Source organism: Coniophora puteana (genome assembly GCF_000271625.1).
Source record: "Coniophora puteana RWD-64-598 SS2 unplaced genomic scaffold CONPUscaffold_3, whole genome shotgun sequence".
Lineage (NCBI taxonomy): Eukaryota > Fungi > Basidiomycota > Agaricomycetes > Boletales > Coniophoraceae > Coniophora > Coniophora puteana.
This window is the reverse complement of record NW_006913055.1, coordinates 192574-207511: the sequence shown is the minus strand read 5'-3', so window position 1 is coordinate 207511 and position 14938 is coordinate 192574. Positions and strand designations below refer to the sequence as shown.

The window sequence follows — 14938 nt, the reverse complement described above, 5'->3', positions numbered from 1 at the left end:
AGGAGAGGATGATAGGGAGCGGATTGGAAAAAATATAACGAAAGAAAACGAGTGGAGGGCGGCGGCGCTGGTGAGCAGGCAGGTGCTGCAGGTGGGCCTCACAGAGCGCCGACGCGAGAGGGAGAAAGGAAGGGGGTGAAGCGTCACGCCGTCACGCCTCGCGCGTAGACTACCCTCTATCCGCCACGTGCCTCGCTAAACTAGACTCACATCTTCGGACAAGGGTAAGTATCAGAGCAGAAGATCTCGACTCTGCCTGATCCAACAATAATGCACGGTAACTGAAATTGGGGATTGGAAATCGCGCTTCTGACAAGAATCAAAGCCCCTCGTCTTCAACATCCCGAGTCTTCCTTGCAAGTCAGCGTATGAATCACCAGGAGGGCTGTTAAAGCCTCGATGAGCGAGGTGAAGTGTGAGCCCGAACTGAGCGTAACAGCAGCTTTCCACCGTGATCATATAGTGAAAGATATAGACGACGTTGAACCGTTGTACCTAGTGGTAAGCGTCAAAGAACGCTCTCTATCATAGCCACATGGAGAACAACCACGACAAGAGGCGTCTTTTCTTTTGACACCGACAAGTGTGGATAGTGACGCCTGTACCAATACATCCTGACAATATCGTCGTTTTCGATAGGCATTTCAACAAGGATCAGGAACGCGGAACGAACAAGTTCTTTGCAAAGCGTTATCATGGCGAGAAGTTGTTGCGTCACAACGCCAATGAGATGAATCTAGATCTACTAGTGCGTGCACGTCATATTCAGTACATATGCGGGTGAGGGACAATGACTACATGGATAGAAAAGAAAACAAACAAACAAGGAGGGTAGGCGTATATCGAAAGCGGATAACTTAGGCTCAACAGAGCGGAATATGAGACTAATCAACGAAACCGAAGAGCAAAAAAGTACACAGAAGACATGTCAGAGTCCAAAGAGAACGAGACATAAACCCGAATGATAAGGTCATGACAAATCAGGAATCATGACGGACAGCGACGGCTCGGCCGAGTCCACGCCAGTCGTGGAAGAACCTGCAGAGAACTGTAAGTCACGACGAATGCCAGCAAGGATCCAAGGACTTACGAAGAGGAGATGGCAATGTCAACTAAGATGGTGTAGAATGGCAACATCATGCGATGACGCAGTAGCAGAAACCGCCGTTGTTTCCACTCGCTTCCTCGTCAACGGGGACAGAGGCACCGATGGTGGAGTCTTCGACGGCGGGAGTGGAAGGGATGGTGGTGAACGAGTCCATTGTTTGGTGGGTAGAGCTTGTAGAGCTAGGAAGGACGAAAAGGCTCTGATGGACTCTGGGTAGACCAACTCTTGCGAGAGCGTCTGGTGAGACGGTACTGGTGATCGAGGGGCGAAGGGCTGGGGAGGAAAGGCGGTCAATACAGGCCTTTTATACGTCGTCTGTCCGCCCTCGCGGCGCCTCAACTTAGCGTCTTCTCAAGCAGAATCGCGATTGGGGATGCCTGCGCGGGACGCCGCTGGAATGCAAAGCGAATCGGAGGGAGCAAAAACCCAGGGGAAAGATTGTTCGCCATTGCCGGACGCCTCGTAATTGTCTAAGCACAGCGTGACGTGCGGAAGAAACGCACCCAGCTTAGGTAGGCACGGAGCCCTGGGTGTGCGTACCTGCTTCCCCTCACACTCAACAATAAGCAAGCAAGTGACTATAGCGATGTTGATCCCTGCGGTGGAAGGATGCTCCCGATGAGGTATTGGATGTGGAAAAGAGACAAAAGGACTGAGGTGCCACGTGCCGAGACAGGTGTGGACGTGCGAGATGCAACGCCTAGGCACAGGCACTTGAGTTGCCGGCCGGGGAGTGGTGATCATGAAGTGCATTCGCACGAGTATTCTGACCAGCGTCTTGGGGCGCGAGCAGCTCGCCAAATTACCCATATGTAGCACTTCATCCAGCGGGACAACGGGGCAGAACGTCCCCATTTCGAGCTCATCCAAGACGGTGCTTTAATGAAAGCATCTTCAAGAACCGACCGAGATGAGCTGATTGAGAGACGAAGTCGAAGCATGGATTGGGACAAGCACTTCATTGCATACCTCAATATATTCTGAAGTCTTCACTAGGCTTCTCGCTCCAGCACCTCCGCAGAACAATAGTAGGTGTGTTTCATTCACGCGTTCCTAAGCACCTAGGAACGCTCTTCGTGTGCGCATCGAGACCGGTCTATAGCGCGTGATGTAAAGGTTATGCATGGAGCCTGGAAGATCGACTGTGAAAGGCGAAGCAAATTTTTAGGGTCTTAGTTTTGCAAAGTAGTTGACGGGTTGACGGCTCGACGGCTGGCGATGTAGGCTTATAGGGAGGTAGACACACGTGCAGCAAAAGTGACGGAGACACGAGCGCTTGTTTGTCCTCGTAAAATACGCGCCTCGTGATTCCCTCCGGGTTCAGCACATCCGCCCCGGATGCTAATTTCGGTTAGTCGTCGACGTCCCCATCGTTGTCCTAGCGTCAATGTTCACAGATCCCCAACAGTTTGCACAATGCCATCCCACGAGCTTCAAAGACTACAGCGACGTAACCGCATCCCACCTTGAACTCAGACACAACCTACATCAACGTACCGCAATTGTGGCAGCGCATTTACTTCAACATGGATACACCACCTGCCCAAAAGACGCGGCTATCCCTCGCTGAACAGGTCAAGGAAGCCGGCTTCGTGTCAATAGGGAAAGGTGCCTTCTTGAGCGCTGCTCACAAGGATGGGATGGTTCGGTCGAATCGTGACGCCCGAGATAGCATAGACGCACCTCCCGAGTACGTTCACCTTAATTTGGCTCGGGCTCGCTTTAAAGTCATTTCCTTGCCAGTGTCATCATCATGTTTGGATGGATGGGTGGCACCTTTCGCCATCTATCTCACTACGCCAAGGGATATGCGGAACTCTACCCCCAGGCGGCTCAGGTGGTCGTGCTGAGCGAGCCACGCAACTTCTTCTCGCGCAAGAGCACGCAGGTACGATGCTCTCGACTTAGCCTTCGCCCGAATTTAGAGCTCACTCTACTCCTATTAGGACAAGGCGCTTCAGCCTATCATGGATACCCTCGGAGCTGTTGGCTGTATTCCAGATACCCGGACATCGACGAGGTCATCCCAAGTAAAGATACTGACGCACATGTTCTCTAATGGTATGTTCAACCCCCATGCCGCGTTTCACCGTGTTGAGATACCTTCAGGCGGCGGGTTGCAGTCAACAATGCTCGCAGATCTCATCCGTCGCAGATCACCTGGTTCGGTGAGCGCTAGAAGTGCACTTGTGCACGACTCCATGCCAGGCGTAGGCAACCTCCGCACCACGCTCCGCGCCTTTGCCGTTGGTGTTCCCAGCCTCCCGGCACGTTTGTTCTTATATGCGTTCTTGAGCGTCATGCACTTCCTTGGTGGGATTATCCGCTTTCTCTTCGGCATACCCAATATCATCGAACGTCTGCGGAGCAAGATCGAGGACCCGAGTTTCCTGCCTTGGGTGAACAAGGATACCCCGCGTTTATATGTCTACTCGAAGGCGGATGGTATGGTGATGTGGGAGGAGGTCAGAGACCACGTTCAGAGGTTACGGAACAAAGGCATGGACGTAAAGGAAGAGCTATACGTGGAGAGCGGTCACGTCGCGCACATGCCGAAGGACCGGGCGCGTTACTGGAATGCGGTTGCGGATGTATGGAAGGCATCGTACAGAGACGAAAGTTCCGCATGAGACCATAGACTGCCACGTAGATCTAGATATATAAGTATGATAGCATATGACCACTTATTTCTCCAACATCTCACAAACGCGAGAACGACTTACAGTACTGTGGAACGCTGACGTCGCGCGTTCAGCAGCGGTGTGGCTGTGCCTTGACTCCGCCTTTTGACCTCTGCTGGACCTCGGCCTCAACATCTCGTTTATTTCGTTTACAATGCCAGTATGCATTCTGTGTGCCCATCCAATGCCACATGTCTACACCGAGTACGAGTCTGCAGATAACCTCCGCCTAGAACAATGCGTAAGTCGACGCCAAGCTCTCGCACGCTGCTGACATTCCCTAAGCCAGCACCATGACCATGTCTCTCATTCCCCCCATTTTGACCTCGCAAACGGTACCCACCGAATGGGGAACAGACCAGTTGCCGCCAGCTCGCGGACCCCTACATCAAACGCGGAGCATTGACCAAGTTCATCGATGTAGTCCTGCTGAAGCGCGAGGTATACCGCCACCTGTTGTTCAACCGCGGCGCCGAACCACGGAGGGTCATCACCGGAATACCAAGGAGCAGGGCACCGTCTCCATCACGAGGTCGAGGTGAGAGCAGGGATGGTCGCAGGAAAGGGGGCATACCGAGGGAATCATCGAGGGATGCAAAGGCGAGGAAGGCTAGAACGAGGGACCAGGTTCGTCACCGTTGTTCTCTATAACGCCAGTGTGGTTCATGAGATTTCACTGCAGGAGCGCTGGTGGCTTATAATGCGGCTAGGCATGGGCCTCATAGTTGTCGATGCATGTATGTTTGAGACTCCCCATAGACCTGCCATAAGTATTCACGCATACACCCAGACATTCGTTGGTCGCATCTCTGTACGTACCAGCTGATGGCCTAGTGTACTCTATCTTACTAGACTTTAGTGGAGAATCATGGCTTCGAATCGCGCGTATCGCAGGATAGCATGCTCTTCCTGAAGGTGTTCCTCGGATGCCTGATCGGTGCGTCTCGCGCTCTGGAGTACATAGATCTCTCCGTTTGACGTTGCCGTATCATATCATTTCAGAGACATTGACGTTTCACTGCGGTACTGTCTTCGCGTCCCTCTGTGTTCTGCGGTTCCTCGAATTCGCCCGTACACGCATGTTCCGTTCGAAAGGGCCAGTTTCTGGCGTCCGTCAGCAGTTCCGGTATGTTTCCTCAGCTGCTACTCTCTTCTTCGCTGACGTGTTTATACCCATCTGCAGGTTTTCGCTTATACCTCTCACAATTTTCTACTCCTCTATCACGAAGCTCTTCCTTCTCTTTCTCCTCACGCTTTACCCACCGTCGGGCCACGTTACATCCGAGGGAGCCGCACGGCTCCAGGATCTATGCCAGACAGATCCACTTCGGTGCTTGTACGAAATGTTCGACGAGGATAAGCTCGACCGAGAGTGGGTAGTCCGAAATGTGTGGGGTGGAATGGCTGCCGGTTTCGGGCTCAAAGGTGGGTACTCATCAGACGGTGTTCCTTCTCGTATGCTCGTTGTGCCATGAACTAATACTTGCTGCGATAGTGGTATTAGATTGCCATCCCGTGTTCACGACGCTTGTAATACTTGCCGGCTGGGCTGTCAAGACGACCGTTGCGGAGCTCGTGAAGGACTGGGTGGGCGTCGACGACCAAGACAAGGACCTGTGGCTCGCATACAGCATCCCATAGCCCCCTATTTGTTGGATACTCAGATTGTCGACGACTATCACAGTGGTAATAGACGTCGTCAAAATGATACTAGGCTGTCCGATGACTTCGAGGGAATGCACCATCGATTCGTCCAAAACGTGGGGATAGTTTGGGTTTTGTCACGTAAGTTCAACCCGATGCCTCAATATCAGGCTGGCTGCTGCGCTCATCACCCAGCTAAGTTTTGGATGTTATACGATTATGCGATAACCTTACGCACCTGCATCGCAATCGAACCCTCCCAAGGGTGTGTCCATATCGTGACATCCAAGGTGAAGAAGACATGACAGCCAGCCTTGCGGCCCCTATGAACCATCACTGTCAGTCTATTACATGCTCGTTCTCAGACATTCCGTCACCCGGGACTCGAGCACGTTCTCTGATGTGGTTCTCGTTCTTTCGGAGAATTTGATCAAATGACCGGTTCTCGCAAAATACACCTGACCTTCGTGTATTCGACGACGTTGTCAGTCGTTCGCGTGTTTTCCAGGACTCTGGTTTAGGAACGTTACTCCAAATCGCGTCTATCAGATTGGCACGTTATGGATCATCCCTGCTTTTTAGCACCCCAGCCTCCAGCCACCGTTAGCGGCATACAACGAACCGAACTCATGCTTACAGGCGAGCAACGGCGAACTATCAACGTCTCCGTATGTAAGTATTCAAGAGCCGACGTCAGTGCTGAAGAAGCGATCTAGCTAAATGTTTTCCGAGAATCGCTTATTCTTAAAGTGCGCCTCTCCGCGATGATTCGTAAAACCGGGGACATCATTCAGTCTAATGCGTAAACCAGTGTTTACGCGCCCGTTGACGTGTCCACCGCATCTTCCACTAATCTACCGGTCATCATATGGATCCATGGAGGCGGGTCAGTCACAAATGCCTTCCGTCTCTTTTCTGCTCGTTGATATCAAGTATATGTTACCCAGCTACGTCGCCGGGTCAGGCTACAATGAGCATGACGAGAATCTGGTGGCCGATGCAAACAACGACATTGTGGTGGTAGTCATCCAGTATCGACTCGGTATCTTCGGCTTTTTGTCGGGAAACGAAGTCGTTGAGGGAGGGGGTGCCCTCAACGCTGGTCTACGTGAGCAACGCCTCTTACTCTGAAGCCTTCCAGCCTGATTAACACACAGCTCTAAACGTCAATGGATCAAGCGTTTGCGTTCAAGTGGGCGTAGAACCACGTAAGTGGGCCCATGCTATACCTGGATTAGCATTATATTGGTACATTTCCACAGATCAGTAAGTTCGGAGGCGACCCTTCCAAGGTCACGATCTGGGGTGCATCTGCTGGTAAACTCTGTATGATCCTTCGCCTCGGGCCCAGAAATCTCACCACTCGCTCGGACAGGAGCTGGATCCGTTCTCCAGCACGTCATCGCCAATGGCGGCAATACACAGCCGCCTCTATTTCGGGCTGCCATGACCAGTTCGACGTTCTTACCATCCCAATACTACTACAACGATACGATACCCGAGGTATGCCAAAGCTGCTTTACACTCGAGTCTTTGTCGATTGGATTTATTCACGTTTGAAACAGACTATCTACCAGACCGTGGTTAACGGAACGGGGTGAGAACACGACTAGAGTTCTCGCTGTTTCTTTCACTATCCTGACGTGTAAAGATAGGTGCAACACCTCCGCGACACCCTTCGCGTGCCTTCGCAACGTCTCAGCAGACTTACTTGAACAGATGAACAACTATACCAACACAAACGCTCTATATGGTGTATTCACGACAGTTCCGATGGTTGATGGAAAGCTCATCGTTGAGCCTCCAATTAGTACCCTAGTTAGAGGGAATGTCAACGGAGTACGTTTTCGTTACTTTGCTCACACATGATTATGACCACCGTATGTCACGCTTAACCAACTTTCCTTGATTATTGTCGCCAGGAAATATTGTTGGCTGTAACAAACTCTGATGAAGGCGCTCTCTTTGTCAACACCAGTGCATTGTACCCAGCCGCCGACTACATCCACAACCTGTTCCCTCTTCTTCCTATGGGTGACGTACAAAAGATCGCAGAGGCGTATGCTAATTACACGATTGCACCTGGAGAAGTTGTACCTGAGAGTCGCAACGTCACTCAGGCAATAGGTATACATGGGCGAATGTGGGTCTGTCTCCATAACCTAACGAAAATCGTGCATGCCTTAAACAAAATAACCCCGCAATATTGTACTGCGCGACGTACTATTTCCTCGAGGCCTTCAACAAGGCAGGGAAACGCGCTTGGAAGGGCCTCTTTGCGATCCCTCCTGGGTACCACGGCGGCGACGTCCCCTACTACTTCACGTCGTAAGTCTCATTCCGTTCGCTTTGGTCACATATGTGAAATTCACGTACCTATACGATTATGTAGCGTCGGTCCACCAATTGACAACCCCTCTCTCATCGCCTCATTTTCCCAGTCTTTCATAAGCACCGCCATCTCGCTCGACCCAAACAACCACCTTGACTCGAGCGATATCACACCCCAGTGGAACACGTGGGTATAAGGATACACAGAAATGGTGTTCAATATGACGGAGACTAATCAGACAGCCACTGCTGCGAGCACCACAGATGCGGGTAGGCTGGCACGCTGCGGGTAACGCAAATGTCTCTGATTATAGGAGCATACTCGTGCTGAGTGACGTTCGTTACAGGCTTTGGCAGGGTCTGGGAGCTTATACTGGGCAGTGAAACAGGTTTCAATATTAGCTTGGTGTACTAGGGAGATTGTATGTGTGTTGTCCACGCAAGCAACCAATGGCTGTCAGTGACACTTCGACGCAGGAAATTCTCGGGAAATCACGTAAACCGGAGTAAGGAGAAGCTAAATCGGCGCGTTAAGTCATACGAATAATTCACAATTGCGATCTATTGAGTCGATGGAGGAAGACTCGTCGAAGTTGATTAATGATGGTCAGATTATGGGACAGGTACACTTTGTCGGTTCCCTTTATCACGATGATGTTACAAGACATTTCTTTCTTTCAGTAGAAATACAATGGTTACAACATGTTTGTGCTTCAACGGCAATCCGACGTTTACACTACTTTGACTGCAACAAGGCGTCCACTGCCTCTGGAAGATTGTCGATCAGGCTCTGCTTTTTCGTCTCAGTGGGTTCCCAGCCGAGTGCGTACAAACGGTCAGAGCTCAGAATTTGATTCCCCCCAAATGTCAGCCACCAAACTATTATAGCGATCATTAGACATAACAACACTTTATTGGAATAGTTAAACTCACGGCTGCCTCGGGTACCAGTGACCGCCTCGGGCCAAGGACGACATCCAGCCTCTTTGATTACTCCTTTACTGTGCATATGCTGTTGAAGTTAATGTCCCGCTGTGAGCATCCACATTCGGTTCCAAACTAGATGGCATACGTTTCCGATAACCTCAGACCAATTCTTCTGTCCGGTCTTCGACACGCTCACGAAATCTGTGAAAGTATCAATCCCATTCTTATCGACCAGACCCTCCTTTACTCACAATTCGCGTCTTTTCCGCCTTGAATTTTGCCTTCCAGGGCAGCGTTGAGCACGGTTAACAGTGCGGTAGCTGCGTCGCGAACGTGAACGTGGCCCAGCGCGTTAGCTCCCTCTCCGTATAACCCAGAGTAGCCGGTCTCCTTGGTCGTATCGACCCAGAAACGCAGCCACGAGGAGTTGCGCTGTACCCCTGAAAACCGGTGAGACGTGGGATGATGTTCAAACGCACTGGTCCTTACCAGAACCGACACCATATATCTGAAGAGATATGCATGAACATTAGCATGCTCCTACTATTCAGCGACTTGGGCAGAAGACTCACCAAAGCGGGATTCATGACAAATGTTCGAATTCTATGCTCGCTGCGTTTTCCAGCGTCCGCAATCTATGAGAAGTATCAGGTGAAGTGAGGATTTTGAGATGGCCAAATGCAGTGTCGACATTACAGGAAATTCAGTGTCCGCGTGAACTGCGTCGGCTTCCAGTCTGTAGGAAGTGACGAGAGGTCAATCGTTTGGCAGAAGTCATATATGCGTCCACGTACTTGGTATGAACATCGAAGTCCTTGTCAGTCCACACAGTAGGCTCCACGTGTTCCCCATTGCATCCATCAGTGAGAATAGTGCTGCTGGAGACATGGACGTAGATCGGGTCAGGTGCGCCCGTGTTAGATTTTGCTCGAGTGGTCAGACCCGCGAGAATGCCTAGCGGATGGGAGGTCGAAATCGGCTACTCTCTTCTCTCATAATTGGGTAACAACTCTACTTACCATGAACGCAACCGGGATGAAGCGAGTCGCCGGTGTTAATTACCACATCCGCTTGCGCAGCCGCTTCCCGTATAATTTTTTCATCATCTAGCGTGCCCTGTAGAGTCTCGATGTCGGGATACAGCCGCTTGAGCTCGGACACGCGCTCGGGCGTCGCATTTCGAACGAGGGCAACGACGTGATAGCTGTTGGGCTTCGGGAGATAGTCGTTGAGTAAAAGAAGAGCCTCTGAGCCGAGATATCCGGTCGCTCCAACCCAGAAGATAATAGGTTTGGCCATGATAGATGGGAGCGTCGAAATAGGGCGTCAAGTGGTGCTGGGTGGTAATCTGAGCGATACCTCGTTTGTCGGGGGTGCTCACTTCTTATATGCTACATCAGGTTTCACGTAAACGATTCGTCGTCCGATTAGGTGTGGCGAAGATCTGGGAAAGGATCGAAAACGTTCACGGCGTCTTGCTACATGAAATCGCGCTCAAAAAGTCGAATGCCTTTACTATATGGTAGATTGAATTCCAATTGTAGAATTTAGCACGATCTCAGTGGTGGCGCAATATGAACTACTACCGTAAATTCAAGCTGTCGTTCAAATAACGTTAACCTCCCGTCAGACTTGTGGGGGAAGATTCAGGGTCGTATAAGACGAGGAACTACCGTGAATAGGGGAGGCTGATCCAACATGTGCATCATCATCGCAATGCCGCCCAAGACCACGAGATAAACATGGTGCAAGTAGTTTGGCGGACTGACTCTAATGAATGAATGCCATTCCCGTTGCGTTATGTATGGCGTGCTTGGGTAGCAGGAATTCTGGGGTGCTCACGGCTCATTGTACCGTTGGAGTAGTTCCGTAGCCAAAGCAACTCATAGCGATGTTACTTGGGGTTCACCGGACCGGTCACTGCTGCTTCATCCATTGTCTTCATTGAACGGGACAAACGCAAGACAAATGAGAGCGTAGACGATTCGATGATAAATAGGTGCTTATTGGACCTTCGAGGAGATCATGTGAGTAGGGATTCAGAAGGGTTTGTGGGTGCCTCCGCTTTAGTCCATAGCAGCGATCGATTGAGTAGGTCGGTGACAGAGTCGGCCGTCGGAGCCGATGATCCGATGCGGGGGTGATGGCGGTGCTCTTGGTCTCTGAATCACGTCTCCGCTTCATTCACCTTCCTCCGATTCTCGTCATAATTGGCCATTACGGAAGACATAGACTCGATTGTAACATGTACGATAACGCAAGACGACCCCATCAACCCTCGATTCCTTCGTCGTCTGCATCACTAGCATCCAACATGTCTAGATCCATCTCATCGCAACCCATCACGACGCCAAACGGTGGAGCGGGTCCCCCTGGATAGGGCTACGACAAGACAATCTACCAACACGCGCGAGCAGGCTATGTACCGACTACATGAAGGCGCCCATCGAGTTGCTCACGCTTCCATTCTGCGTGAAAACGACGTCTACAGGATATTGAGAGGTGGTCGCTCTATCCCACCGAATAAGGTGTCAGAAAGGGTCGATAAGAATCAGGATAGTCTAGGTACACACACGTTATTTGTGTGGGTATCTGTAACTTGCAGTTGGCAGGCGTTGTAATCACCTACACCAAGTCGACCGCCGTCGTCCCACCATTCACTGGCTGAAGGAGAGATGCGGAGGCCGGAACTTGGGTTTGTGCCTGTGTGGTCTTGTACCACAACAGGAGCAGAGTCTTTCCGGTTTTCATATGTCTCTTCACCGTGAAGAGAGTTGGGTTTTGTCCTGGACGCCTTTTTCTTCCCTTCTCTGAGGGAGAAATAGAGAAAGTAGAGAGGTATATCCCGTTTTCTCCCTGGATTCCGGACATTGAGACGTCCGAATTCGTTCCCTCGCGCTAGCGCGTTTCGAACAGTTTTCTGCGCAAAACATGTATTAGTTCACCCGCTTGATGGTATGAAAACAGCACTTGCCATCCAGTCGCCATCCGCAAGGCAGGGTCTGTCCCTGAAACACCATATCTTCTTCATCGCATCGCATATCTCCTCTCTCAACAACAGGTTATGATCGCTGCAGCAGAGCACGATCTGAATATAAACGCAAGTGTCGTATCTCATTTGCCGTCTCTTCCCCTGATTGAAGGCTTCGGGTTCGAGTACCTCGTCGTCGGTGAACCCTAGACGTCTGCGGAGTATACTGGTGGCCTCTTTCCGTGCGTTGGTCAGAAGGACTCTGTTCTGTTCTATCACTCGCTGACGCGCCGGGATTTCTGGCAGTAGCAGGTATGTCGGCGGAAGGATGGTAGAGCAAAAAGCCTTTTCAGGCGATGGCGAAGCTCGAACTTTCGTTTCCTTGTTCGCGGTGTGGATCACGGCCTTTTTCATTGCGGAACGCATGGACTGCTTCGCGCAAATGACGGCACCCTTTCCTCTCGCGGTGGCGGTGCGTTTCTTTGGTGGTGAATCCTTCTTGCTTTGACGTTTGGCATGTGGTGGCTTTTGGGCGTAGGTCAGCAAACGCTTAGGTCGCTCTAATGCGTACTACTCACCGTAAGTCGTTGTAGCATGCTTTCCCCGTTCTGATTGTTCACGACATTGACGTTGGGCTCATAGTGTCTCTCCACTAGTTCGATCTCCCTGTTGTTGGCGGGCGTCTGAGGACTTGGTTCCACGGTATCTCCATGTTCGAATAGTGGGAAGTCAGGGCCATCCTGTTGGTCTATAGGTCAGTGGAACTCTCGTTAAAGTGTCTTACTGTGGCTCACCTGAGGTTCGAAGCACGCCTGCGAAAGCGGCGCCGGCGGGGCAAGAAACTCGGCTGGATAGTTCCTGTGCGCAATACTATTCATTGACTGAATGCCACCCTACACACGCCCGTCAGCTGCCGAACGCGGCTTGATAGATACCTCAAGGCGCACCTCGAACCCGGTTATAGGCGCTTCCTGGTGCGAATAGACTCCATCGCATGGATCGGTGCAAGAAGCGGATGGCTGACTAGGCTCGAAGAAACGGGCGTCGGTAAGATGTTCAACTGAAGGATGCACTCCAGTGCCACTGAACGAGGTCCCCGAAATGACTGACTCGGACGTGGCGCCGCTGCCAAACGAAAGGATCCTTGTGATGTCTTGGTTAAAGCGGTTCATCTCGTTTGGACCGAGGAACCCGTGACGGATTTGGGTGTCAAACAGCGCGAGCGCGTATGCGCTGTCGAGGGTAGGGTTGAATGGGTCGAGGCCATTGGGACAATGATCATCCCAAGGCAGGTAGGTGACATCGTATCCCACGGCGGAGATGTCTTTAACATCGGGTGAGATGACGTGCGGCTGTTGAGCAGGTTCGAAATAGGCGTCTTCGAATTCGTTTGGCCCGTGGTGGTCATTATGGGCAGGGGGAAAGCTCAGGCTGCGGGGCTGCGACGCAAGTGGATGGTCTTCGGATGATGCTGAGAGCTGGCTGGCGCTGGGAGGGTGAGTGCTGACTATCTGGTATGGTTGCGACAGATGTTCTCCTCGAGTAAAGGTTGAGGCCATCGCTATACGCCGAGGTGGGAGAACAGACAGACGAGTGGCACGGCGATATGCTGTGGTCATAGCGCTTAGTCTATGCCCTCGCCGAAATTGAACGTTGAAATTCGGAACCAGCTAGACGCGTGTTTTTCACGGGACGCGCTGTCACGACTTTTGTCTCCGACATTATTGGTCTAGGTTGCTCGGCTATTGTCGCGGAACCTGTTTTGAGCGTTTTGGGGACAATTTCTTTCAAGCAATGCTGTGACTTGGCGGTACGATAAATCTACAGGTACTATTTGTTTCTTAATGCTCTCAAGAACCTTTACTAGCTCAACGCGACATCAATCGCTTGAAGCAAGCGATCAATTGGACCCTGCTTCTTAGTCTCGGTGGGCTCCCAGCCGAGTGCATAGAGGTTGTCGGGACGAACGATCTGGTTCCCCGCGTACACCCATCACCAAACTAAGGGGGCAGTCGTCAGACAACGCTCTATACTACAACAGCTAGGCTTACTGCTATCCTTGGGGCCGGTAACTGCCTCTGGCCAGGGGCGGCATCCAGCCTCGTTGACTATCCCTTTGCTGTATAGACACTATAACAACGTGATCATGCGTATTAGGTACACAGGTTCGATTCGATGAACTCAGCCGACATACATCTCCAACGACCTTAGCCCATGCCCTCTGTTCTGTCCACGACACTCCGACAAAGTCTGCGACATTTGTAAATTCGGACATTCATTGAACGAGTCATGAAACACTTACAGTTACAGGCTTTCCAACCTTGTGCCTTGCCAGTCAAGGCAGCTCTCAGCACAACCAGCAACGCTGTAGCCACGTCGTGCATGTGGATGTGGCTGAGAGCATTTGCGCCCTCTCCAAATGTGCCAGAGTGGCCTGCCTCCTTGGCCCTTTCGATCCAGTCGCGCGCCCAGAATGTAGTGCGTTGCATGCCTGAGAAACGATGAGAGGAAGAATTCCTAGTAAAGCTGTTATCTCACCAGCTCCAATTCCGTAAATCTAAAAGCGGAGATGGTGTATTAGCTCACTCTTTTTATCTGATAATGAAGGGGAAACAAACGTAAACGCACCAATGAAGGATTCAAGACGAAGGTACGAATTGGATGCTTGTCGCGTTTGCCAGCTTCTGCTATCTGTTCATATTATAACTATAAGCAAGCGTTCAAACGGGGTCATGCAACACTTGCAGGAAGTTTGCAGTCCATGTGGGCAGTGTCGTGCGGTAGTCTGTGAAGTAACATGAGGTCAGCCATCCTCCAGAGCCCACATATGAATCCACGTACATTGTCGAAAAATCCTCATCCTTGTCGGTCCACTCAGTGGGCTCTTTCACAGGTTCGCCATTGCACCGATCAGAGATGATGCTAACACCAGACATATGGACATAGATTGGGGCAGGCGCATCCGCGTTGGATTCTGCTCGAGCGCTCAGGCCTGCAATAATAGCTGACGGAAATTGGGTCACATCCACGTTTACCCTCTGACCAGAACATGACATAAGACACTCACCTTTAACGCTAGGTGGGTGAAGCGAATCTCATGTGTTGATCACAGCGTCTGCTCGCTCGGACGTCTTCTGTTATAACGCCAAGTACTCGAGCCAGTACTGCCCACTACATTCTCTGGGCTTCTTCACGAGCTCATCCCCCTCAGTATTCAAGGTCATAAATGGTATTTTCAACAGCATGCCGTAAGCTATGCTTCAAGGCAAATTAAAG

General features: G+C 51.2%; 6 protein-coding genes across 6 annotated transcripts; 3 read left to right on the top strand and 3 right to left on the bottom strand.

Annotated features, from left to right (window-relative positions):
- Nucleotides 1-704: 704 nt before the first annotated feature.
- CONPUDRAFT_162985 (uncharacterized protein) lies at nucleotides 705-1721 on the bottom strand. The gene is made up of 4 exons (XM_007767393.1): nucleotides 1649-1721; nucleotides 1449-1567; nucleotides 1091-1381; nucleotides 705-1038 (listed from the first exon to the last, which is right to left on the bottom strand). Exons 2-3 carry the CDS (start codon nucleotides 1555-1557, stop codon nucleotides 1137-1139), a joined length of 354 nt encoding a protein of 117 aa, XP_007765583.1. The 5' UTR covers nucleotides 1558-1567; nucleotides 1649-1721; the 3' UTR covers nucleotides 705-1038; nucleotides 1091-1136.
- An 885-nt stretch (nucleotides 1722-2606) lies between these two features.
- Nucleotides 2607-3801, top strand: CONPUDRAFT_118969 (uncharacterized protein). Its single transcript, XM_007767392.1, has 4 exons — nucleotides 2607-2798; nucleotides 2852-2996; nucleotides 3055-3169; nucleotides 3218-3801. Exons 1-4 carry the CDS (start codon nucleotides 2635-2637, stop codon nucleotides 3736-3738), a joined length of 945 nt encoding a protein of 314 aa, XP_007765582.1. The 5' UTR covers nucleotides 2607-2634; the 3' UTR covers nucleotides 3739-3801.
- A 142-nt stretch (nucleotides 3802-3943) lies between these two features.
- CONPUDRAFT_99159 (uncharacterized protein) lies at nucleotides 3944-5668 on the top strand (the record flags this gene model as incomplete). Its single annotated transcript, XM_007767391.1, has 9 exons — nucleotides 3944-4030; nucleotides 4147-4307; nucleotides 4447-4526; nucleotides 4580-4600; nucleotides 4649-4726; nucleotides 4792-4915; nucleotides 4973-5214; nucleotides 5285-5574; nucleotides 5634-5668. The coding sequence occupies 8 exons, from the start codon at nucleotides 3944-3946 to the stop codon at nucleotides 5428-5430; spliced, it is 939 nt and encodes a 312-aa protein (XP_007765581.1). The 3' UTR covers nucleotides 5431-5574; nucleotides 5634-5668.
- A 662-nt stretch (nucleotides 5669-6330) lies between these two features.
- Nucleotides 6331-7961, top strand: CONPUDRAFT_150702 (alpha beta-hydrolase; the record flags this gene model as incomplete). The annotated part of the gene is made up of 9 exons (XM_007767390.1): nucleotides 6331-6541; nucleotides 6591-6625; nucleotides 6696-6750; nucleotides 6809-6936; nucleotides 6999-7030; nucleotides 7089-7272; nucleotides 7356-7580; nucleotides 7670-7761; nucleotides 7826-7961. 9 exons carry the CDS (start codon nucleotides 6331-6333, stop codon nucleotides 7959-7961), a joined length of 1098 nt encoding a protein of 365 aa, XP_007765580.1.
- Nucleotides 7962-8500: 539 nt separating this feature from the next.
- Nucleotides 8501-9990, bottom strand: CONPUDRAFT_50128 (NAD(P)-binding protein; the record flags this gene model as incomplete). Its single annotated transcript, XM_007767094.1, has 9 exons — nucleotides 8501-8643; nucleotides 8698-8776; nucleotides 8837-8892; nucleotides 8943-9131; nucleotides 9181-9199; nucleotides 9264-9326; nucleotides 9388-9427; nucleotides 9486-9645; nucleotides 9711-9990. 9 exons carry the CDS (start codon nucleotides 9988-9990, stop codon nucleotides 8501-8503), a joined length of 1029 nt encoding a protein of 342 aa, XP_007765284.1.
- Nucleotides 9991-11632: 1642 nt separating this feature from the next.
- Nucleotides 11633-14598, bottom strand: CONPUDRAFT_150700 (uncharacterized protein; the record flags this gene model as incomplete). The annotated part of the gene is made up of 11 exons (XM_007767389.1): nucleotides 11633-12187; nucleotides 12241-12402; nucleotides 12457-12555; nucleotides 12610-13271; nucleotides 13714-13792; nucleotides 13857-13912; nucleotides 13965-14153; nucleotides 14201-14219; nucleotides 14291-14353; nucleotides 14402-14447; nucleotides 14504-14598. 11 exons carry the CDS (start codon nucleotides 14596-14598, stop codon nucleotides 11633-11635), a joined length of 2025 nt encoding a protein of 674 aa, XP_007765579.1.
- Nucleotides 14599-14938: the final 340 nt, after the last annotated feature.